The following is a 25,275-nucleotide window of genomic DNA, read 5'->3' on the forward strand; positions in this document are numbered from 1 at the left end:
AACAGCAACGGCTACGATCTTTGTCTTTGGTTTCGTGCAGACTTCAGGGTTGCCACTTTAGGAGGGACCAAAAAGCTGAAATTCCAAAACCTACAATGATTACAAAAACAGGCTGCTGTTGTACTGAGCAGACAAAAAAAATGCAACATCTCTGTAAAATTGGGCAGTAACATGCCCCTCTGTTGGTGCCAATATTGAATAAATTAAATACATGTCTAAATACCAGTTGCAAAAGCAAAGAATGGAAACTAAAATTTAAACATGCAAACAAAATTGCCTGATATTTCATGACTTGGCCCAAACAATGATCAAATTTCCTGACTCTCCCTGTCTAGAAAAGAGTTTTTAAAAATCCCCTAATATTCCCTGATATTCCCTGACCTGTGGGAACCCTGAGAGGTGCCCAAATTCTTTCCAATGAAGGGCCAAAAACTGATCTGGATGGAGGACCACAGGACAAAAAAACATTTTTATGTTGTGTACAATTACATTAAAGTGCAGTATATTTTACACAAAACCAAGATTCTAAATTTAAAATAACATTTCGGTGAAATGTTGGTAAATGTTCTCGTGTCATTGTGGTACAGCTTTGATCGCTCCTCTTGACTGGAAGTCAATGACGTGGAACACACTAACAGCAGATGAGCATCAACAGGAGACAGAGACAATACCATCATTCTTTGTAGATAAGACGTAGACCAATGTCATTCGATCGGGAAGCTTAACAGCACCATGCTGTACATCGCAGTAAACTATATATTATGTACTTTTTAGCTGCACTAAATGTACAGTTCTAGTCATTCTGGTTAGGATTTATAGCACTTACGAATAAGGAGAATAAGCACAAGCTTGTTAAATGCCGTGGTGGACAAAAACAAAGAAGGTTTGGGACATACTTGGCCCGCAGGCCCCAAATTGGGCTGCTCTGATGTAGTGTGTGACAGAAAATGAAGGAAAGAGCAAAGAACACCTAATAGGCTCAGTACCAGCTGTTTGCATGATAAAGGACTGAACACGTAAATCCACTTTTATATCCCCCTTTCCAAACCTCGTATGAGTTAAAAACGAAGACAACACTGTTTGCTTCTCTTTCCATCCAACTTTTTCACCTTAAAGTTCAGGTCGTTTTATTCAAGAGTGACTGAAGACCTGAAAAATAGTCTCCTTCTCTCCTTCTGTCTTTCTGGAGAAGGAGCTTTTGACGTCACTGCATCTGCAAGCCTTGTACCATCTGTGTGTATGAATTTTATAGCAGGAGAGTTTTCACACACACACACACACACACACACACACACACACACACACACACACAAAAGCGCATGTCAACTTTCAGCCACCTGGGACTCTCATTTAACTTTTAGATGTGTGCTAATTAGAAGACGATAACCTCGTCCTTTAGTTTAACAACAACCTGGACACAAACTTGACAGAAAGTGGAAAAAAAATAAAATGAAAGCGCACGCATCCGGCTGTGACTCTGCAGTTACCTTCAGAGATGAAACTCTGTCACTTCAGAGTCACTCTGTGGTGCCGGAAAAAAAAACAGTTTTTACCCCAAGTGCAAACTCCTGTGTCCTCCCGAGTCGCCATCGATCTGTCAACCAAATGTCTCCCCAAGTGGAATTATTCTTTTCTGTCTCTGAACTGGAAAGGAATTCACCTTTTTTGGTCTGATAGTTTTGGACAAGAATAAAAAGATCTATTTGAAAAAGCCAGGCGCGGATATGTCAGTAGTTGTGAATGACTTTTCATGAAACTTGGAGCGATAAGCCCGGGTGATTTTCTACAGATACAACAAGAGATTATCGACAGCAGTGGCTGAACTAATTCTAAAAATAAAGAAGGTAAATTGCATCTAAAAGCATCTGGAAACACACCATGTGACAACAACGTCAGACTAATTCATTCGCAGAGAAGCAATGTGGGAGTGGTCTCCTTTTTCTCACCTTAAATACGAGCTTTTGGAACAATATTTATAGTTTTGTCCAATACAATTCTACATTTCTGTTTATCTAGCTCATGTATTTTAATGTAGCACAACAGAACACAGAGAAAACAGGGATGGACAAGAGGGCAGTAAGTGTGAGCTTTAACTGGAACAACATGCATTAGTCCAAATCACAACTTCTCTCCACAGAATAAAGGAAACATCAGTAGTGTTTAGTTGCATTAAACAAGTTCACACCACTGTACTGTCTGTCTGTCTGTCTGTCTGCACTTATATAAAACATAATACACTGTATATATATTTTTGTGATGTTGAAAAGATAATAAAAATGTTCCTGTAATGTACCTACAAAATAAAAATGCTGGTCAGAGGGCGGACGGCAATAACAGAAACAAGGACGACTAAGTCAAGTTTGTGTCAGGTTCAGCTGGCGTGGGGCGGGGGGGTGGGGGGTGGGGGGCAGTCAGAGCAATCATATAGGCCAGAACTTTAGCTGCATTCATGAACACAGCGTACCCCTTTAGACAGGCCGTCGTACAGTTCAGGCAGCGAGAGCATGTGATATTACGGCGGGCTGTTTGTGAAGTTGCCAGGCCAACTTGATATAGAAACACTACAGGGCCCGAGGGGTCTCCAGAGAGGGCAGTGTGGGTCTGTGTGCGTTTGTGTGCGCTTCGTGTGAGTGTGGCTTGTTCTCGGGCCCGAGCCTGGATGAGTGAGTTTCTGGTTCTGCATGCATGGATACTCCTCCAACCCCGATCCAACCCTTCCACCACTTCTCCCTCTCTGCCTCTTTCACTCCCTCCATCTATCCCTCCTTCTCCAAATGGACGCCACGGATGCTTGAGTGGGAATCGCGCTGTGGGAGGGAGGAAACGCAGCCGAACGCATTGGCCTGTGAGTGAGTGGACATGTGGCAACGGAGAATGTATATGAGCTTGTGAATGTGTGTTTGTGCTCCTCCTTGGAGATGCTTTATCCTCCGCCCTACTTCACACTGAGTCTGGATGAAAATCGTTGTCAGCCCTGAGATGCTGTTACTGCTTAATCAGCTCCGTGTGTGTGTGTGTGTGTGTGTGTGTGTGTGTGTGTGTGTGTGTGTGTGTGTGTGTGTGTGTGTGGTAGTTATATACATGTATGCAGACAAAGAGTGACAGTAAGACATGCCAATCTTACTCTGAGTGTGTCCATGAATGTGTGTTACATTGGAAAGAAATATGATTAAATTATCTACAAAACCAATTACATGCTTTGATTCAGCAGCACTCAAGCCCCTCAGACACACACACACACACACACACACACACACACACACACACACACACACACACACACACAAACACACAGCATGTGTGTGTGTGTACTTCGGGAATATAATATAGCAAGAGGCTGGAGGTATATGGGCGTTAGAGAGAAAATTGGTAAGGAAAGAAGTAAATTGCTGAGTTCAGCAGTGTCTCCATTTTCACGGGGGAGGAGAGAAGCTGTTGGACAGATCACACGCTGCACCTCTTTCCATGCCCATGAGGGAAAGGACACAGAAAATAGATGATGACATTTTTATCACCTACTGATTATCACAGATAGAAAAGGAAAGTTGATTTTATGGAACGTTTACTCTCCTTTTTCATATGAGGGCTGATCGGAAGGTTTAGTGACTGCTCCTGTGGCATGCAAATGCTGTGCAGCATCATGATGTGCATAAAGCAGAAAGAAGCTATAACCTTCATGGATAAGTATTCCAAGTTTTTGTCACTTGATCAACATCAGGCCCTGAGTTACATGTTTACACGATTACAAGCAGAAACATCAGATATTTTGCAGTGACAGTAACAGTACTGTTGTAGCTATCTAACTACCAACTGCAGGAAATAGATAGACATCCGACTTACTCTTTGATATGCTTCCTACAGGGCACCGAGTTCCTCATGCAGGTGCCGGTGAGTCTCTCCACGTCCTCCACGATGACAAAAGGCTTCTCCTCCAAAGTGACGATGGACAGGTGGTTGTCGTCGAGCTCGGCGTCACCGAAGGAGTTGAAACGCGGCCACACTGGGTATTTCAGTGTCAGGCTGCGGTTGTCCAGTTTCCCCATCTGGCGGGACGGAGGGGAGAATACAAAGGGTGAGATGATGGATAAGGTGCTGGGTACACTTAAATAGTACGGGAGATAGATTCCTTGAAATGTTTTACTATTAGTGAGCAGCTTGGGAGTCATGGATGCCTTAATAGGCTGGCTGTTCTTACGTTTAGACCCATGACTTCACATTTACCAGTGAGCTCATCTGTTAAAGGTGTAAAAATGATATTTCCCATTCAGTGATCATAACATGGCAAGACAAATTTCCAATTCCAATTTCCTAATTGCCGTATTCTGCTTCCTAATAACACAAGGCAGATACGACATGGATGGGATTAGAAATGAAGAAGTTTTTTGTGTGTGTGTGTGCGTTTGAAATATTATTCGATCTGTACTATTATTTAGCAGAAACACACAACCATCTTATACTGTATGTTGCTCATAATAAATGCTGGCATGACTGTAGGTACAGAATAAGAGATTAAAAGCATGGCGTACAGGGATGCATGACTAAATGCACACAGAGATATTGCTATGAATGCAACCATACAGTATGAGAAAGAGAGGGGGATTGTGACAGTATGATAGCGCCACGATGTTGTTAATAATTCAGAAAGTTTTTCCGAGCTGTGATGTCACAGAGTCCCCTATGGATGCTCTTTAACACCCCCCCCACACACACACACACACATCTGTCTTTAAATGTATATATGTGAGCATGTGTGTGTGTGTGCGTGCATAAAGTGTTAATGCGTGTTTGTGTCAGACAGGAGAGGCAGAGAGAAGGGGGGAGAAACAGCAACAGGCACCGGGGCTTTTGCTTGACTTTTAATTATTAATAATACAGGAGCCAGAAAATGGCAAAAGCTTGCTGCCGCTCTTTCCCTCCATTTCAGAAGTCTTTCTTTCCTTTCTTCTTCATCCTCTTCTTCTTCTTGTCCGCTACCTTCACATAGAGCTGCACTGTGGAGGGGAGGGGCTGATATTGCAGCACACATAAACACACAATCAACTGCACATATATTCATGGACATAAATGTGAAAATTCAACAATGGGTTTATCAATCAGCAACAAATGGAAAAATTTTAAATTCAATTTATTTTACTTGTTTTATACATACGAGGAAAATCTTTTTTTTTTTTTTTTTTTTTTTTTTTTTTTTTCCTAAAGCAAACAGCAATGCTAATCTGTCACCTCTTTGACCCGGGCGTCAGGAGACGGTGGTTGTTACCCACACCAACGCACACCCCCACACACATGTTGTTGCCGAGCTTGCATGGTTGGCTAAGTCATTAACAAGCGGGCAGAGAGGAGGAAGTGAAATTAGCATTTTAATTGTTTTGCTTTGAGTGGTTTTCTATCCTCTGACAGGGATTAGAGTCTCTTCCCTGCTCTTAGTCGGCAACACTGTCAACAGCTCACTCTGCTGTCGGCTACATGCCTCAAACTGCGCGCCTGTGTATGTCTGTGTGTGCAGGCATTTGTGTCGACCAGGGGGGAAGCAGGACGATGCGCTGAGGTGGCATGTGTGCACTTTCTTGTGTGTCACCTTCACTCTCTAGGGATCGGCCGCATTTGTCTATCTGTCTTAGCCAAGCTGTTTTGCATTTCACAAGCGAGTGAGTGCATGTATCTGTGTGTGTGTGTGTGTGTGTGTGTGTGTGTGTGTGTGTGTGTGTGTGTGTGTGTGTGTGTGCATCTATAAAAGGAGTGGGGATGGGAGGAAATGGGATTAGAAATGTCAAAATGATGGGGGATCCTTGCGTCGTTATTCAGATAAGACTTGTGTCTCAGAAACAAAGCGTTTGTGGGATTTGTAAGAAACTAAAACCTCAGTTTCCTGTATGTGTGTGTTTTCCTTCTTTTTTGTTGTTGCCTTTTTTACCCATTCACTCATGAATAGAAGCTTTTGAGAAGTGGCCTTAAGTTGGTTAGATGATTCAATAAACTCAGAAGAGATAAATGTTCCACTCAGAAGACGGTTGACAAAACGAGACAAGAGGAGGAAGGGAAGGAGGAGGAGGAGGAGGGAACGAAGAAGCTGACTTCAGCAACTCCTCCGATTTCCTGTCCTGCTGCTCTCCTCTTCCTCCCCGTCTCTCCTTCTCTCTCTAATTAAAGAAAGAGCGGTTATAAATTAATGCCCGGAGAGGAGGGAGGATTCTCTCTATCGACTGGTTGAGCGGCCCGGATGTAATACCAGATATTACACGCATAAAGCAAACCATAGAAAGCATGTGCACGTGTGCGTGTGCGTGTGTGCGTGTGTGTGTGTGTGTGTGTGTGGTATGACAGCGAGGCTGGTGGGAGGTTACGATGATAGGGCCTGTGGGATTACTGCATTGTAACAAGCCGCGGTGGCAGTCCTATCACATCATCAGCCGGCAACAGATTTAGAGCCACTTAGTGATGAGATGACACTCTGACCCCGGAGAGCTGTTTCTCTGCATCTTTCCTGCAAATCCCTTGTTTTGTTTTGTCTCTTATCATCTCAAATATGCCCTCCTTCATCGTTCTTTCTATTTTCCTCTTCCATCTTTCTGTATTTTTTTAAAGGTCTTGATCTTTGTACTGTGTACGCCTCTCTCTTTCACTTTTTCTGTCATTCTGTGTTTGACCTACACACACACACACACACACACACACACACACACACGCGCGCACGCACGCACGCACGCACACACACACACACACACTGCAGGGCTATAATCAGCCAGAACATGCCTCGGTTGAAGTGAGAGAGAATGATCAAAGAATAGACAAAAACAAGGGTCAGGGCTCTTACACCAAGCACCTTCTTTGAGTTATCGTTGTGGTAAGTTGCATTATGGGAGAATGAGTTCCTAATAGCGTGGAGAAACCCATTCAGTCATAAAACAGTATCTGTCAGTCCTGTCAGACAAAATTATGTCGAGAAAATGGATTCTGCTTTCCCTCCCCTGCAGCCCACACTTGCTCTAAGTGTGTGTGTGTGTGTGTGTGTGTGTGTGTGTGTGTGTGTGTGTGTGTGTGTGTGTGTGTATGTGTGTGTGTGTGTTGTGTCTGCTTACATGTGTCGGGGTCACGTGCATGCCAATGTTTGTGTGTGAAAAAATGAGGCCAGAGAGAGAAAGAGGATGACGGAGTGAGAGAAAACTGCCTCCATTGATTTAGACATATTTGTTTGAGGTGAGGCTTTTTTATTAAAATTCAGAGAATATGATTCCTGAATCAAAGATGCACGTGTGTTTGCCGTCGAAGTGTGGTTGTATGCACATGGGCTTTTTGTGTGTGTCTGCTCTCCATATTGCGATTCTCCAAGCACAAATCCCATGCTGTCGGTAATAATTATCTTGTGAACTGGCTGCTAACACCGCAGCAGTTCTTGAAGCAATTTACACACTCCATCTACTCAGCAGGAATAAAACATAACATCCTGGTTCTGATCGGTAAGTAAACTTTTCTCATGCAGTTGGTGAAGTTCTACTGTAACTCACAATGCAGTTAACGTGCCTTGGATTTTCATGAGCAATGGAGACATGTTTTTAACAAAACATAATATATAGTATAATATATATTTTGATCAACATAAGAGGTAAAAACAATGTGCATGTACCGTAAGTGTATAAATGTAAGGTAGCGGGGGACATCAGACCGCCCTCCCCGATAAATGTTATGGCTGTATAGGTCGTCTGTGGGAGGACTCTATATTTATTGCGACCTGTAGTGGATGCAGTTATTACAATGAGAGCAAAGGACGAAGTGACGCAGGATAAAGATCGACAAAGTCCACGAAGGGAGGGGGTCGGGTTTTGTGTGGCCCTGCCAGATGATTGCTTCAGCTTCAGTCTTCGCTGTGATTATAGTCTGGACGCCCTGTTTTCATTAATGTTTGCTGTCCTGGTTCCTAAATGGTGGAATGAGCTCCCCGCCGACATCAGGACAGCGGAAACTCTGTACATCTTCCGCTGCAAACTAAAAACACACCTCTTCTGACTTTACCTTGAACAGTAGAACTTTAGTAGCACTTAAAATGGCACTTACTGATAGCACTTTGTTGTTTGGCTTTCTTGAAGAAATTGTATTTCCTTGATTCCTGTTGTTCTGGGTTTGTACACTCATGGTTGAAATGCACTTATTGTAAGTCGCTTTGGATAAAAGCGTCAGCTCAATGAAATGTAATGTAATGTAATGCTCAGTCACTCTGAAGGGCTGACCAATCAGTGACCAGTGTCGCTGGTTAAGTGCGATGACACTTAACCTCTGCATTCTTAGCGGTGGTGGTTTCAGCACATACAGATTAGCTAAAGCTGCTCCAATAGTTTCAAAATGAACCCGAGGTCTACGTCCCAGCAGGATGCAACGACTGCAAACGATTCCCTTTGGAGTGTACCAAGGTTCGTATATTCACACAGTGAATTTGGGTGTGGTAACACCAGTGGGAAAACAAAAGTAAATGCTGACCTATTTGAACTATTTTAACATATTTAACCTACATTATAAGCAATTCGTAACTGATGTAATGAATGTACTTATTGTAATTTAAACCATGATCTTTCCTAAAACTAACCAGTACGTTTTGGTGCCTGAACCCGACCAAACTGCAGCCATTTCATAATATTAACTATGTGTTTATTACTGTTACCATGACAATGAAGGTCCAGTATGCCTGTTTAATGGTCAAATATGTTGTTTTGGAAAGTGTCCTATTCTGTCGTTTAAGTATCTGGACATGTTGGTCCTATAGAGGGCGCTGAAACCTGACCTGACAATCTGATTGGCTTGAAGCATTGTTGACTGATCCCTTGCAGTGTCTGTAGTGCCTGAATGTAATTAGTGAACGCTGTTTGAAGCCCTTTCTGGCCATTTCTGATGATTTAAACATTGCAGAATCAATAAAAAAAAAAATAAAAAAAAATCAGTGGATATAACTAGCATCAACCTACTTATTAATTAAATTTGAGGTATTGGATAATTTGTGATCATTGCTCAGACATGTCATTTTATCAGACTGCTTTTTGTCTGCAAAAATTCTCCTGAAAAACAATTAAGACATTAAGTCCTTCTAAAAAGAACCGAAGTGTAGCAAAGAGCTTTTCTGTTCTGTAATCAATCCAAACAGTTAACATCATTTACATTAGTAATTTGTAGCAACAATATTTAGATAATGCTACATAATCAGCATCATGTACAAAAAAGAAACTGTAAAATGTATCTTACAATCCGACAAGAACTGAACTGATGGATGGCAACTTTTAGGCAAATTCTTTAAAAAATACATATCCAATAAAGAAAAAAAAAATATTTGTTGTGTGTCCTGTAAGATAGTTATCGAGCTACAGAGCAAGTGCAAACATTCTCTCTTCCTATTAGCTGCTCGATGAAAAACTGTCCTTGAGATCCATTGAATTAATGTATTGTTTACCCTGGATGCAGCATCATTACAGCACATTAGTGTTTAGTGATACACTAAAAGAGCTCAGCATACACCATCTTTGTTTTTATTCATTAATGTCTGGTGTATACATTTGCCTCCCCTGTCAGGGCTGCTTCTGTTTGATTGTTATTCTTTTGTGATATTATATCTGTTCAGTTGCAACAACACATTTTACCCTGATAAAAGCCTAATTTACCATAAATCCCCCACAACATCACAAAGGTTTCAGCCTCACGATTTAGTCAAATATACTCGCACAACATTTGCAGCCCCCCGACCTCAGCATGGGGCCGGGGGCCGCTGCTCAACCAGCCAGCACCTGTCCTGGAGAGGAATGGTAACAGGCTGTTTAAGAGACAGAACCCACTCCGCCCTGCAGCGCTGTGCAGATCAGCTGTCTCCGGTGTTCACAGACATCTCTGACACCTCGCTGGACACACGCCACGTGCCGACCTGATTCAAATCATCCCAGAAGAACACGGCCCACAGAACTTAAAGACTAGCGACCCGTCAGCTCGACTTCTCTGGTCTCATCACAGATCCACTCCGGGACCCCCTTCAGCTGGTCTACGGAGCCAACAGATCTGCAGTTCCTTCTCCAGCACCTGGTATCTTACTTAAACCAGGATCCTGTTTGTGGACTTCAGCTCCACTTTAAACATGATCTTCCCAGGTCTGTTACAGGACAAGCTCTTCCAGCTGCACATTCCTGACTCCACCTGCAGACGGATCATCTACTTCCTGGAAGCAGCACCTGACTCTGATTCCCAAACCATCTGCATCAGTTCCCCTCAAGGCTGTCTGCTTTCCCCTTCACACTTCTCCCTGTACACACACAGCTGCATCTCCAGTCAGTCAAAGCTCCTAAAGTTTGCAGACGACACCATCTTTATTGGGCTCTTCTCTGGTGGGGATGAGACGGGTGGAAGATTGACCGTCTGGAACGACAGTGAGGGTGGTTGTAGACTTCAGAAAGAATCCAGAATCCATCCATCCCCATCACCCTGCGTGACTCCCTGGTCACCATCATCATCCAGGACCTCATAAGGGAGCAGAACATCAGCTCCCTCACACAGAAGGCACCACAGAAGATGAACTTCCTGCAGCAGCTGAAGAAGTCCAACCTGCCAAAAGGCAATGACGGTTCCCTTCTACACTGCCGTCGTTGAGTCCATCCTCACCTCCTCCATCACCATCTGGTACGCTGCTGCCACTGCCAAGGACACGTACAGACTGCAGTGCTTCACTCGCTCTGCTGAGAGGATGATTGGCTGCAACCTGCCTTCCTTCCAGGACCGCGTGAATTCATCACATCTGACACAGCGCATTACATTAGTGCAATTATGAGTCATTTTTGTATTATTACATGTGCATATAACACATTGATGTTTATACTTTATACATTTGCACTGCACATATTTTTGTACTTTATTTCGAAATTTCATTTGTAAAAAAACTCTTGTGTAAGTTATATTGTTCTCACGTGTTTGTTTTTTTACTTGCTTCATTATTATGCAGCACGACATCAAGCGAAAACCTGGCAATAAATCTGAGTCAAAATCTGTGGACTTCCTGTAAACTGTGCTTCTTTTGAATTAAATGGTTATTCAGAAATTATTCCATAATTCTCAAAAAAAATGCCCCATACACGTCCAAACTCAAAGTGTGTAGCGATTCTAAAAGTAGCTCTTCTCTAATCTGATGCCGTCTAACCAACAGCATGTGGGTGCTGCAGAGAGGAGCAGGTGTGGAAGCTTTGAAAACCTGAGTGCTAAACACCTGTAGTGAGTTAAAAACACATGCTGGTGGCTCAGTTCCGCCTCTCTCTTCCTCCATTTGCCTCTTTTTTTTATTTATTTATTTTTTTTTTTACCACTTTCTCTTTGTGTCTCCTTTTTTCGGGCTCATTTTGCTCTCGCTATCTCGGCCCATCTGTCTCCATCGCTTGCTCGTCTCCGTATCGCTCCATATTGCTCTCCTCTCCCTGTCTCTACCTCCTGTGCCCCAAGGGGACGTATTTTATATTTTTAGTGCATATCCATATTTTAGTGCAGTTACTGAATTTTTATCTCTTGATCATCATGGAAGTCTCTCTCTCTCTGTGCGCCACTGATTTCTGGTGCATGGGTGGGACAGCAGCACTAGAGAGAGAGAGAGAAAGAGAGAGAGAGAGAGAGAGAGAAGCTCCCAATTATGTTTTCACTTTGTGTCTCTGTCTCTCTTGCTTGGAGTCTCTCTCTCTCTCTCTCTCTCTCTCTCTCTCTCTCTCTGCAGCACAGTGAAGTGGTACTGATCAATTTCACAGGCTCTCTGTTTACAACAACACACTATACCTCTCCTCAGCACATCAACAAAGGCTATTTGTGTGTGTGTGTGTGTGTGTGTGTGTGTGTGTGTGTGTGTGTGTGTGTGTGTGTGTGTGTGTGTGTCAGTATGAAATATGAAAAAGCTTGACTCAAAGATTGGGTGGAGACTGCGCAGATTGCGGCAAACTAAACCGCATACTGTAACGCATACACACATGGATGTGACCTGAATAACAACCGGAATGGTCTCCAGAAGTCTCCAGGATTTCTGTCAATAACCGCCATTGAAGGATAAACACACACACACACACACACACACACACACACACACACACACACACACACACACACACAAGAGCGGTGACCCCTTGCCACCCCAATGAGAGAGGTCTCAGGTTTTGATTAACTGTGGTTTGAGGTGCTATCAGAGGCCACAACAGCAAACTGCATAGCTATTCTGGCCTGGAGGAGAAGAAGGGAAGAAGTAAAAAGACGAAGGAGGGCAAGGAGGAAAAAACAGAGGAAAGAGTGGAGGTAGAGAGGAGAAGTAAAGAGGAAGGGAAGAGGGGTGTGAGGAGAGATAAGCAGTTGGAAGAAGAAATAACAAAACGAACAGGATGCTAAGAGAGAATGACAAAATCAAACAAATGGAAAGAAAAGACACTGAAGATAAAATAATCGATCTTCCCTTTCTACTCTATCCAAATCCTTCCTTTCGCCACACCTCTCTCTTTCCCCATCGCTCTCTCACACTTGTCCTTTCAGTCTCACCTACTCTGAAGTATGAGCTATTGGAGCATTAAATATGAGCTGTTTAAACAAGTATGAAGCAGCCAGATGTAGGTATAAAGATACATGGCTGCCATTTAAAGTCCATTAAAATGGCAGGAATTTGCAGCCATTTATGGCGGCCATCCTTTATAAAAAATTTCCTCACATGAACCAGTTAAAGGAATCCATGAGCTTGTTGGTAAATGAGTTCATTGATCAACTAAGTGCTGTATGATGAGACAGTAGAAGCCTTTTCAATAGTGTGTTTAGCGCTTAATGCTGGTGTTTCTAAATGATGACTTGTCAGTTAAAGATGGAGGGCAGTGCTTTGATGTCTTCTGCCTTTATTTTAAATTCAGTCTATACCACTGGTGATCCTTGTGGTTGGTCGATATTATCAGCAAATATGAAGTTATCACAGATTTGGTGTTACTGCTGCGTAAATTGACAGATATGATAAAGAAACTGCAGAATAACTTACAATAATTTATAATAATCAGTGGTAGAACGTAACTAAGTACATTTGCTGAAATACTGTATTTAAGTACTGGTACTTTACCCAAATATTTCCATTTGATTGAAATGTACACCTCTACACTACATCTCAGAGGCAAATATTGTACATTATACTCTACATCCATTTGTATGACAGCTTTAGTTACTTTTAAGATTACAGTTATTCATGCCCTTCCCCTGTCCATGGAAAACCATGTATGTCCAAATTTGGTGATTTTGAATTTGTATTATAAACTGACTGAACATTCTCATACTTTCTAAGCTAAATAAACTATTTTAAACTCTATTTGAATTTGCTAGAAAATCCATTGTTTTTCTGAGGGTGTTGACTTTTCAGTGATACATGGTTCTAACAGAAGAGAAATGATATAAAAAATATGATGATCCTATTGAATATGATCCATAACTGTAGATTAAATTAACAGTATGTAAATTATTTAAAATCAGGACAACCACAAACAACTACAGTAGCATTCAACATACATACGTATTAAGGCAGCAATAATTTGAATCCAAAAACATCTTATTAAATAGTAAAACATTGACAAGGAGTGTTTGCTGCACAATGAGAACTTTTACTTTAGATTCGTTCAGAACATTTTGCTGAGAATACTAACATATTTTTACTTGAGTAAAGTTTTAAACGCAGGATTTTTATATACTTGTAGTTTACGAAAGTAAATAATCTGAATACTTCTTCCACCACTGATAATAACAGCAATGATCATAAAAAAGCAACAAACAGGACAGAGGTTGAGAAATACGGTATTCAAATTCTTTAAAGAAATGTTTGGCAAGTCACCAACCAAACTTTATGTAATTTTCTGAGAATAAAAAAAAAAAAGAAAGTTGAATTTACTTTTATTTTATTTCTCAAAATTTTCTTTCAAAGTGACCTCTGTGAGACTTGGTAGAGAAAAACTGAAAGCTTTAATTTCAGATATGTACCTAGAAATGTATATATATATATATATATATATATATACATATATATATATCTCCACAAACCCAGATATACACAGACACAGATCCTACCTTCTCCCACTCTCTTTCCTTGTTGAGAACTATGACCACCAGCTTTGGGTTTTCCTGGTAGCCGTCCTCAGTGAATGACAAGTCTCTGCCATCCCATGTCACATTCATCATGTACCTGAGAGCGAGAAGAGCAGAGGATGAAGAGCAGGGAGGTAGAAGGTGATAGGAAGTCAGAGATGAGGAGGAGGAAGAGGAAGAGGGAGTGGGGATTATGGAAAAATCAGTGAATGTGGAGCAGGAAAGAAATGAATGGCGGTGATGGGAAACAGAGGGAAAAAGAATTTAAATTACATTAGCATGTGAAAAAGTCCATTTACAATCTACTAATATTACTATGCTAAAATATTAACATGGGCTCTTTTGTAATGAAAGCTGTGAAGTCACATTTGATTCACATGGATTGGACTGTGATTGCATTGCAGAAATAAAGAAATTGAACAGTCAAAGCGTAATGGTAAAAAAAAAATCCCTTCAAATTCTATTAAAAATAAAGTGTTAACACAGAATTACAGCACTGGCTTGGCAGCGCGGGGTGTGTGTATATTAAAAAGAGAAGCGGTTTGTTGCCTGTTGCTCTTCAGCTGCAAAACAAATGACGAAATCAAATCACAGGAGGAGAAAAAAAGAAAAGAAAGTGAGAAGTGATAGTACCTGAAGCCATAGTCTGTCCATACTAACACGACACACATATGCAGACACACTGTAATGAGTGACCCATATGGCAGGTCACATTAGCTAAGATGGAGGGCAGTGGGAAGATATTCTTGGGTCCACGCAGCCTCCACATTAATCATGGATGTCCTTCCCCACTCTTGTCTCCCTCACTCCTTCTATCAGCGGTCATGTACAACACGGCAGAGACTGCTCCTCTTTTCTTCCTCCTCTCCTCCGTTCCCGGGCCGGGCGACAGGCCGAACTTCTAAATGGAGCATGAGCCCACGTGATGTGTCGGTGAAAGAGCCACAGTGGATTGCTGCAGGTGAGCTATCTCATGCTGTGTAGGACATTGTGTGGGAACATGCTGCAGTGTAAAGGCAGTCACGAAAGTAAAGAAATCTATTTTCGGGACTTAAGTTAGACAAAAAAAAGTTGAGTTCCCATTATATAAAACTGTTTCTCAAATCCTCTACATGTCTGTGTCCACAAAACTTGCTACCTGATTCAAAATCTTTGATCAAGTGGTTTCGATCCGATCGTTCTTTTGTGGCATGAAAACTCAAATAATGCAGTTTTAACACCATAGATATAGACAGATATACCTGTGTTTGTTCATTTACAGTTAATAAATTAATTTTCATTATTTAGGTTACACGCTGAATGGTACACTTGTATATAACATAGACTAGCAGCCTATGTCACGAGGACAGTGACAGACAATGGTGAAAAAGGCTGTGAATTATGGGTAGTTACTTCATAATACCAGCGTGCCCCATAAAATCACTGCTGGTGACACACATGCACACACACACTCACAACAACTCAATACCCAGATGAAATCAGCCAGAGATAAGAGGATGGACTGAGTTGTGTGATTAAAATAATCTGTTTGACCTGTAAACAACCAGGTGAGCAGTATTATCCCATTTGATTGGACACGGGATGCAGAGCTGAACCCAATTATATACGACTGCCAGCAGAGGAAGAGGCGCTGGGACCAGAACCAGAACCCGGGCTGCTCTTCTTAAACAACAGCCCATTCTGCCCTTTGGAGCCATCTATCTTCAAGAAATGCATTCACATACACTACTTGCACACACACACACACACACACACACACACACACACACACACACACACACACACACACACACACACACACACACACACACATACACACACACACGGACATGGACATGGAAAAAGATCCCAGCCAACAACCATTGTGCAGTCTAAACTGTGAATCTACAGCCTCTCAGACTTAAAACTATTTCTCAACTGAAAACATTATTGATAATTCAGGCTCATAAAAGCAGTCAGTTATTAAATAAAACTAACAATCAAATCAATTAAACCTCAACTTTTTCCCAATAGCAAAATGCTAATTAGGCACCATTCATTGCATATAATCTGATTACTACAATCTGGAATGTTCGTGTGGTTCTGCTGTAAATATCTGTATCTGTAACTAGTAAAAATCAGAATGAAACATCCTTTTACTATGATAAGACACTAACAGGATGCAGACAGGACATACAGAATGTGTGTGAATCTGTGTTTGCAGGCATATTTGGGCTGATGCCCATCGAACAGGTGGACCTGATAGGGTGTTGCTAGGATACGGACAAAGACTGAAGTGTATACGCTGGAAAATGTCCCCCAACAACCCCGAATGAGCATCCCAGCACACACACACAGACACACGATTACTTTGCCCACATCAACAAATCTCCAAGTAATGTTTCATCTCTCTTGTGGCACACAGATCATTGTCCAATTTCTCTCACTTTTCCAGCCTCCATTATATCAGTAATCTCCCTATTCATTATAAAGGGGGAGGGGGACTGCAAAGGTGGGGAGAGAACAGACGTGGAGCACCCATAAAAAAATGAGAGTGAGTATAAAGATGAGTGAGAAAGAGATGGCAGGAGAAGTATGACGAGAGAGGAAGGAGGACGAAGCCTCGGCAGAGTTAGGATACAAATACCCTCGGCGATATTCTTTACTCCCTTCCTCTTATTTTGGAGTAAAAAAGGGTTGTGATGAAGAGAGGTGGGAGTTGAGGGGGATCGAAGGGTAAGGGTGGTGGTGGTGGTGGTGGTGAGGGGGGTGGGGGGGTCACTGCAGCAGATAACCAACACTACAAGTACACTGCAGCAGGCAAAAGAAGAGCATACACTGCATTACGGCTGCAAAGTGCCAGATACTCTCCATTTATGCTGTTTTTAACCTTCCCATTGCATCTCCAAATATTTCCTTGCAGGGACACCCTCCACAGCAGCCGTCCTCTCTACGTCCTACCCCGTCAAAGTGCTCTTGACACAGAAGATACAGATGCTCAAATGCCTCACTTTAGTTGCTCTGGATCTCCCCAAGTTTATAAAGGATTTACTTTGTGATAAAAACTCCACGTCTTATCTGAAGAGGCTGTAGTATCGAGGGGGGAGGGGGGGAATCTCTACAAAGATGTTGAGATGAACTGTACAACGCTGTGTGTGTTAAAGATAGACACATTCATCCTTGCTAAGACAAGGTGCAGTCAAAGCAATGATGTATACTGTCAGTGCCACGTGTGATCTATGAAGCGCGTACACACATATACACGCGCGATGCCAGAGACGAAGGAGGAAGTCACAAGACATGGAGGCTGCTATCAATGTTGATTTAGGTCTTTTAAGAGAACCCTGGGGCGGGTAGTCATTTCAAAACATACACTAAGCCCCAGGTGGCATGTGTTGAGTATCACTGTACAACACTGTGTGTGTTAAAGATAGAGACTGATGACTGTACAAGGTGAGGTTGGCGCTAAGTCAGCGTCTCTGCCTCCTCTTGTGCCTGGTTGTTCACATATTTTGCTGCGTGAGTTTAGGAGGCACGGCAGCGATGCTACGAGTTCCATCTTGTCTTTTCCAAGCTTGTAGTTGCACCATAAAATGTAACACATGTCCACACAGCCACTTCAGCAGGGTTTCCTTTTGTTGCACCAAACAGGATTATGTGCATGTTGGCAAGGGATCCTTCTCACTGCAGTTCAGTTTGAATATTATGGGTTTTCTCTACTCTGGAAGTTAAGTTTTAGGAGAGGAATCCCTGCACAACACTTCAGCGCCTTTCTTAGATAACTCTCCCTGTGATTAAATGTTAGTAACTTCCTTGGTGTGATAGGACTTGCTTTAGTTGGCAAAACTCTCCTCATACATTTTGATCTTTATTTCTATCACTCTCTGTCTCGACTCTCTGAGAATTCAAACCAAAGGCAACTCGTTTATCTGAGTTTTAGCAAGCGAGCTCCAATCATATGCTATCGAACTGTTCTTTATGTCAGAAAACTGTCCTCTCCTACAAGGCAAAAACTACCTATGTGGTCAAAAATGGACCAAAAATTATGCCACAGAAATGCAGCATTTTTGAAAAACATCATTTCTGGGAAGGATGTTATGGCTAGGTAGTGCAGTCGCAGGAAGTCTAAAGCTAAGCTAAGCAGCCTGCGGTTAAGGTTAAACTTTAGAGGGGACCTATGATGGTGATTTCCCGTTTTCTATTCTTATTTTGGATTTTTATTTTAGTACTTCAGGATGATTCATAGTTTAAAAAGAAAGAAATCCAGTCCCTAAATTCATCCTCTGTCAGAAACAAACAGCTTAGCTTCTTTCTCTTTAAGCCTCCTCCCATTCCTAAAAGTCAGGTTTCTGGGTGGCAGCACCCGATTAGTTAATGTGTCAAACAATTTCAGAGACCGACTCATGGGTGACTCCCTGAACTTTGTGGTGTGCTGTACCAGTAGCAGATGACCATATAAAGAAATCCGTGATTAGATGACATCAGCTCATCTTGAACTGAGTGTTCAAATCTGTCAGAAGCTGAGCTTTTTTCTCAAAGATTATACATGTATTTATCTCATTATTTTAAACTTTGGCCACGTATATTATTAACATCCAGCTTTATAAAATTACTGTACACAGTACATATATGACGGGAAATATGGAAAAGCATAATAGGTCCTGTTTAAATGCCTTTTTCTCAGCTTTACAAACCTATTGCTGATTGCTTTTGTAAGATGTCGTTCTCCATGCCATTCTCTGTAATTCTCCAAAAGGTCTTGGCTGTAATGAGCATTTGTTGAGGTTGCTCCAACCTCAATCTATTAAATCATGTTCTGCTTCTCTCACATCATTGTATCAAATGCACATCCCCAACGCACACTTCACTCTGAGCATCAGCCACTTCAACCACAATTAACTCATTGTTTCAGACTGAAAATGGAGCTGTCTGCTTTTGCCCTGCAATCACCTCGTCAACAAAATTAAACTTTGTGTACTCACGCAGACAGACATCTGCTAGTCAAGTAAACAGGTTTATTTCATTTAAAAAAAAAAAAAGATAAAATCCCTGTCATGCAGTCTCACACCTGCAAGGCAAGTTAGTACTTAGGCTGACAACAGAGGTTTGAGGCCTGAAATGATTTACTGATATACTCTCTCACATCCACTTGTACACAAATATATTAGCAAAGCTGTCTTTTTTTTGTAATTATTTTTTGTCCTTTCTCTAGTCTGTTTCAGTCTATTTGGAACCATAACACTGTGTCTCCGAAATTTCAGCTTTAAAGAAATTTAAGAAAATGTGCTCCTTGTTTTATAATCATGTTTGCCTGCTTACTGGCACAACAGCAGTGACGGTTACAGAAACAAATTCACAACAGTTAAAGTCATGTGCACACCCTTCCATACGTGACAGTGTGTAGGAATATTCCCCATCCAGTCAAATACACAACAGGATTTGTCACAATTCACAAGAGACCTGCAAACATAAATTTACATGTACTATTATTAATACATAAACACACATCAATGTTGTTGGCGAGTGATCATGCAGTGATGTAATATAAGCAGTGGAGTGACTGGCATGTTGAAACACTCGGGCATAATAAATCCTGTTTCCAACAATCTGTACTGATGCGTCTGGAGAGATCGGATAACAAGGGGCCAATAAATGTACAGGTTTAAACACACCCGGCACACATTGAGATCTGATCTGCCCATTGCCGCATTCGGAGGTGGTCTGGAACGCATGTGGCTGCAATTGTTCGATTTTTTTTTTTTTTTTCTCTATTAAATCGTTCACCAGAAGATTTCTGCCTGCTCTACTTTTATCTTTTCATTCCCAGAAAAAAATCTCCTGCGTGATTCTGCCGAGCGCACCTTAACTCTACAGAAAGTAGGAGCGATTTACTGCAAAGTACCATCTATAACGCAACTGGTTAGTGATTTGAAAGCCGCTACATTAGACTTGTTTCGCCAAAGCCTCCTCTGGGTTTATTTTTGTTTTTGTTTATCTCTTGTAAGACCCACAGCTGAGAGAGCAGCCGCCCCCTTAAAACACACCGACTTGTTGGTGTTCTGATGTTCAGGCTTGTGTTCTTGTGCTTACTTACTTGTACATTTTTGTGATGAAGCCTATGTGTTCATTTACATGTAGAGCAGGGAAGTGAGATCTGATAACAAGTGGTCACTCAACACGCATGTTAAAGCCAGGTGGAAACAGACGGTTTAAAGCTGGTCACTTGTGATCCGATCACACCAGAACGTCTCAGGACGGACTGATAATGCTAGGTGGACGCAGCCCCATTGTTTGTACTCTCCAAAATGTATTCATAATATGCATTTTTATCAACTAATAAGCCAGCGTAGGACATGCTTTTTTTCAATTCTCCATTGCATTGTGCAGTGTGAGTACAATCCTTTTCCTTCACACAGCTCAAATGACAGCTGCCCCAGGACTCGGCCTGTGTGTGTAATGTGTGTGTGTGTCTGTGTGTGTTTTCTGAGTCCTGACCCTCATATATCAGGGCTAGAGACTGAAATTACCTGTCAGAACAAACTACTACCACCACGCCTTTTCCACACACACACACACACACACACACACACACACACACACACACACACACACACACACACTCACGCACTGATAAATAAGTGCTAAAGTCTTTTAAGACACACTGTTCACCACAGCAAGGTGAGCAGCACACTGTAAATCTGTCATGACAGAACATTCTCTTAAGGGGGGATATTTCTCTTGTTTCTAACATGCACGTGGACAAGCATGAGCACAGACACGCACACAAACCCCCAACATGCACACGCCATATTTTATATGGAGCACGGGTTGTCACTTGGTCTGATTGCTGCACTGGCCAGCGCTCTTAGTTGGTCATTTGTCTCCTCTTTTTATTTATTTTATATTTTTCTATTACACTGCAAAACATATTCATCTTGGATGTGTCACAGTGGATTTATCATCACAGCTGTCAATGGCAAAGTGAGTGAGGTAAAACTTCACTGAAAGTCCACGCTGCACAATGGTAGTCACTGGAGCTACGGACTTTTCTGTCATGTCAGCACTAAGTATTCTCACTAAATTGAGTTTTGTTCAAAAGGGAGATGTGTTTGGCACACTTACAGAATCCACAATAAATTGTTGTCAAAAACCTCAGTTGAGCCTGAGAGGTGTTCAAACACAGAAACTATAAATTTCAAACTCAATGCCCAATGTTAACGACATCTTGACTGTGTTCCAAATGGCGTACTTACATACTTACATTCACTATTTGAGTGCATAAATGCGTTCACACTGTCAGTACAGAAACATGCAGCGCACTACAAGTACCAGGATGATGCACTTAAAACGCTCCAAAAAACAAAGTGTGAAACGCTGGACACTTTCCACCCTAAGCGGTCGCCATCTTGGCTTCAAAGAGGAAGGGGCGGGGCCACTGACTTAAAGAATTTTCGAATGAATGTGTCTGAGTAAGCTGCAGCTCTTCCTGAACACCGAACACCGCTGCTGCTGGACAGAAGAATCAGTGTATTGACTGAGTTTGTCAAACAGAGGGCACGAAAACACGTTGATTTCCGGGTAAAATAATTAAAGCTGCAGATATTTTGACAGGTGACGTGTTCACATGCTGAGGTCATTTCCTGTACGTGCAGAACAGCAGTGTGTGGTTTGAAACAACACTATCATTTCAAAATTCCTGCACTACATAAGAAGTCGGAACATAGAAGAGCAGTATTTGTTTGTGTTCTAAGTACACAAAATACTGAGAAGTATTTGGAAAACAGCACTTGAGAACAACAACACACCAACCCAAGAAATAAAGAGAAGCTTATAGGATCAAACACCGCAACCCTCTGCAACCCGGTGCTGTACATATACATACAGTCCATCTGCTCACCTCTTTGTGTGTGTGTGTGTGTGTGTGTGCGTGTGTGTGTGTGTGTGTGTGTGTGTGCTGACCACGTCCTCCTATCTCCCCTGACAGCCGCTGATGGTTTAACAACCCACACTGGCCCATCGCCCCGACCTAGCCTTGACCAATCATGTTCCTCGTGTCCTGGCTCTGGAGCCCTCATTGGCTGAGCTCTCTCACCCACAACATAGCCATCTGTGGGCATTCATCACCTGGGTAACAACCTAGGGCAGCAGAGCATGCTGGGAACAAACTCAGCTGGCTCTGGATGTTTGGTCATTTTCATTCTTGTGTCTGGTGTTTCGGGACAAAATGAGAGGTTTATTAGAAGGAAACTGATAATTGAGGTCCGACTGAGGTTATGAAAAAGGTACATTCAGTCATAATGTCTATTTAGCAAAAATGGTTTTGAGTGGGGGTTGATAAATGTTGGTGATCAATGCCGGTAGCTTCTCTGTGACTACTGAATGTTTGTGTGAAGGTGTGTAAACAGTCTTCAAATTAGTGTTGCATTTGAAAGGTTTCCTCCAACTGTCCAAAGACATGTGTGGTGGGTCAATTGGTGATTCTAGATTGGCTGCAGGTATGAATATGAGCGTGAATGGTCGTCTGTCTTTCTGTGCTGGCGCTGTGATGAACTGGCGACCTGTCAGTCAGCTGGGATAGCTTCCATCCGCCCACCTTCTGGGACCCTGGCTAAAGCTGATAGATGACGGATGGATGGATTTTTAAAAAAAAGTGTAGGAGGCGTTAAACCAAAACATCTTTAAAACGGGTGAAAAATGTGTATTATAGTAGGTACACAGATAAGTAAGCTATGATGTACTGTTAGCCTCATAAAGCCAAACAAGTTTCTGGTTGATTTATTGACCAATTATATGAAAAGGTTTCAGGCTGATTAAACTGGGAAGACAGTCAGGGTTTAGCTGACCTCTGAAAAAAAATTAAAGACATCAAAGTTGATTCATTCAACTACTATTAGCTTAGGATAGAAAATAACTTGTACTTAATTTAAAAAAAAATGTAAAAAGCCATTGTTAAATTAAAGGGGAAAAAGAGGCTCTGAAACAACCTGTTGATCTCCGACTGTGCTTTATTTCCTTGTTCTGGCTGTTACTGCACTCTCATCCTTTACTAACAAGTTGCCAGTTAACTCTGAAGTTAATACTCGGCAAACGTTTGAGATCATGAAGGGTTAGAAAACAGTGATGAAGCTACCTCATCATCAGAAAGGCATTCTTGGCCTAAAATTCTTTGTTTGAGGAGTATTCTGTATTTCAGGAGAAAAATGTGCTGAAAATGTCAGCATGACTACCGTTTAGATTTACAGTGTGGATCACCCACAACTGGATAAAATATTATATTGATGTACTGTGTTTAGCAAAATGCTGGGCAGACTGTTAAATGCCAAACATACCCATATGCCTTTCAGTGTAGCTACATTTCCTCACAATCGCCTCGTAGATTAAGCATTTAAACTGGAAGACAAATCACAGTGGTTACGGAAAACACTTTTTTTGTTTTCAGAAATACAGTTTGGACTAAAAGTTTGTCATTCCAACAGAAGATTTTGAATTTCACGCATCAGAATCTTAAAAAAAAAAACAACAACATTGGGATGTAAACACAGGTTTGTGTGTGTCTCTCCCTCCTCTGCCAGACGGAAAGCCAGACAGAATTGGCAAGACCTGCAACGTCTCCCTCCCACTGGCGGGGGGGGGGGGGGGGGGGGGGGGGGGGGGGGGGGTGAGCACATGATGAGAAGGAGAGCAGAGGAGAGTGAATGAGAGATGGAGGAATAAATGAGAAGAGGAACAGAAGGACTCATCAAGGAGCTCTTCAATTTTGGAGAGCACTCATTTGTAGCGGCTTCCCGCTGTTACCCCTGTCTCAATTTCTTCCCTTTGCCTCATTCTTCGCTGCCTATATCACAAAGTCTCACCTCTTTTTATTCCCCCTCATCTCTCTTAAACTTCCTCCCTTCTCTTGGCTTCCTTGGTCTTCTATCCAGTAATTGCATCTTTTTTTTTTCCAATCTCACTTCTTATTATAGACTTGGTGGAAACTTGGTGGACTCTAATTACTGAGGACAAGGGTGAAAACAAACAGGCTGTGATAGGAAGTCATGCAACAAATCTGTGCATGAACTCAGATGTTCTTTTAGATGTTATCACACAGAAATATTCTGCAGACTTTATGGTATTTCTGGATCATCATCATTATAGACAGGAACGCCAAAACGAACCCAACCCCTCTGCTTACTTGTGCAGCGCGCTGGGCGGAAGCTTGGTCGTCTTCTCCATCTGGCCGTAGCAGGACGTCTTGGCCTCGGGGATGTCGCCGTACTCCTCCAACATGGCTGCAGCCGCCGACGTTATGATCCCGAGACCGTCGCGGACCCGCGCCTCCAGCGGGTAGTCCCACTCGTCGTACGACACCGAAATCATTCCCGACGGAAACTCTTCCGGCGTTATTTCCGGGTTCCCCGTGGTGAGCGACGGCACGATCCAGATGTATCCGAATCCGGTCAGGCCCAGAGAGCGCGCCTCCTCCAGCACGTAGACCGCCTCATCTTTGGAGCAGTAGAGCAGCACCACGGGAGACTGGACCTTCTTGAGCATGATCTGAGACCGGCTGTCTTCTTCCACTGCGTCCAGGGTGATGATATTCTGCAGGTCCCAGCCCACAAAACTAAAGGACAGGAGTGAAATGTTAATATTTAACTAATAGACTATTAACTTTGCTCAGGTGCTGGCAAGGGCAGTCATAATTATACATTATAATTAATATCATTGTTAAGTGCGACATGAATTCTAATAGGTGTAAAGTACTTATTGTCAGGGGAAACACATTAAGGCTAAATGGAATGTAAATGCTAAAGCTCGTCCTGTATAATGATGCTCAGCAGGTTCCAGCCCACACAACTAAAGGACAAGGAGAACCAACAGTGGCTTGCTAATGGGGAAGGTCCAAAGCAACGCCTGTGGTCATTGTGCTAATTGATGACAACAGTTGCTGCTATCAACATGGAATGCAGCTTCTGTCACCTTTTCCACATAAAAGTCGGTTTATGCGTTCGGCTTTGCTCCTCGTCTGTTTCCAGTTAAAAGTGAGAAATAACAAGTCGTAAAAAAAAGAAGAAAAGATAATGAATTTAGAGAGGGGTTTTTTTTCTCATCCAGTGGGACTGGCTGCTCTTTTTTCACAACGTCCAAAGTGATAATATTCAGCAGGTCCCAGAACACGAGGCTAAAGAGCAGCAGAAACACGGGACACTGCAGTAATGTTAGTAA

The 25,275-nt window shown here is 42.2% G+C and overlaps 1 protein-coding gene across 2 annotated transcripts in view; it reads right to left on the bottom strand.

Moving 5' to 3' along the window:
* grin2aa (glutamate receptor, ionotropic, N-methyl D-aspartate 2A, a) overlaps positions 1 to 25,275 on the bottom strand; it is a 157,421-nt gene that overhangs the window by 30,225 nt on the left and 101,921 nt on the right. For both annotated transcript variants that reach the window (XM_069149718.1, XM_069149716.1), the window contains 3 exons: positions 24,245 to 24,673; positions 14,074 to 14,188; positions 3,841 to 4,043 (listed from right to left, as the gene is read on the bottom strand). In XM_069149718.1, the coding sequence (XP_069005819.1) occupies positions 3,841 to 4,043; positions 14,074 to 14,188; positions 24,245 to 24,673 (747 nt within the window). The remainder of the gene's footprint in view (positions 1 to 3,840; positions 4,044 to 14,073; positions 14,189 to 24,244; positions 24,674 to 25,275) is intronic.

Source organism: Embiotoca jacksoni, unplaced genomic scaffold (assembly GCF_022577435.1).
Source record: "Embiotoca jacksoni isolate LCO1_2020_lvr unplaced genomic scaffold, fEmbJac1.0.p SCAF_15, whole genome shotgun sequence".
Classification (NCBI taxonomy): domain Eukaryota; kingdom Metazoa; phylum Chordata; class Actinopteri; family Embiotocidae; genus Embiotoca; species Embiotoca jacksoni.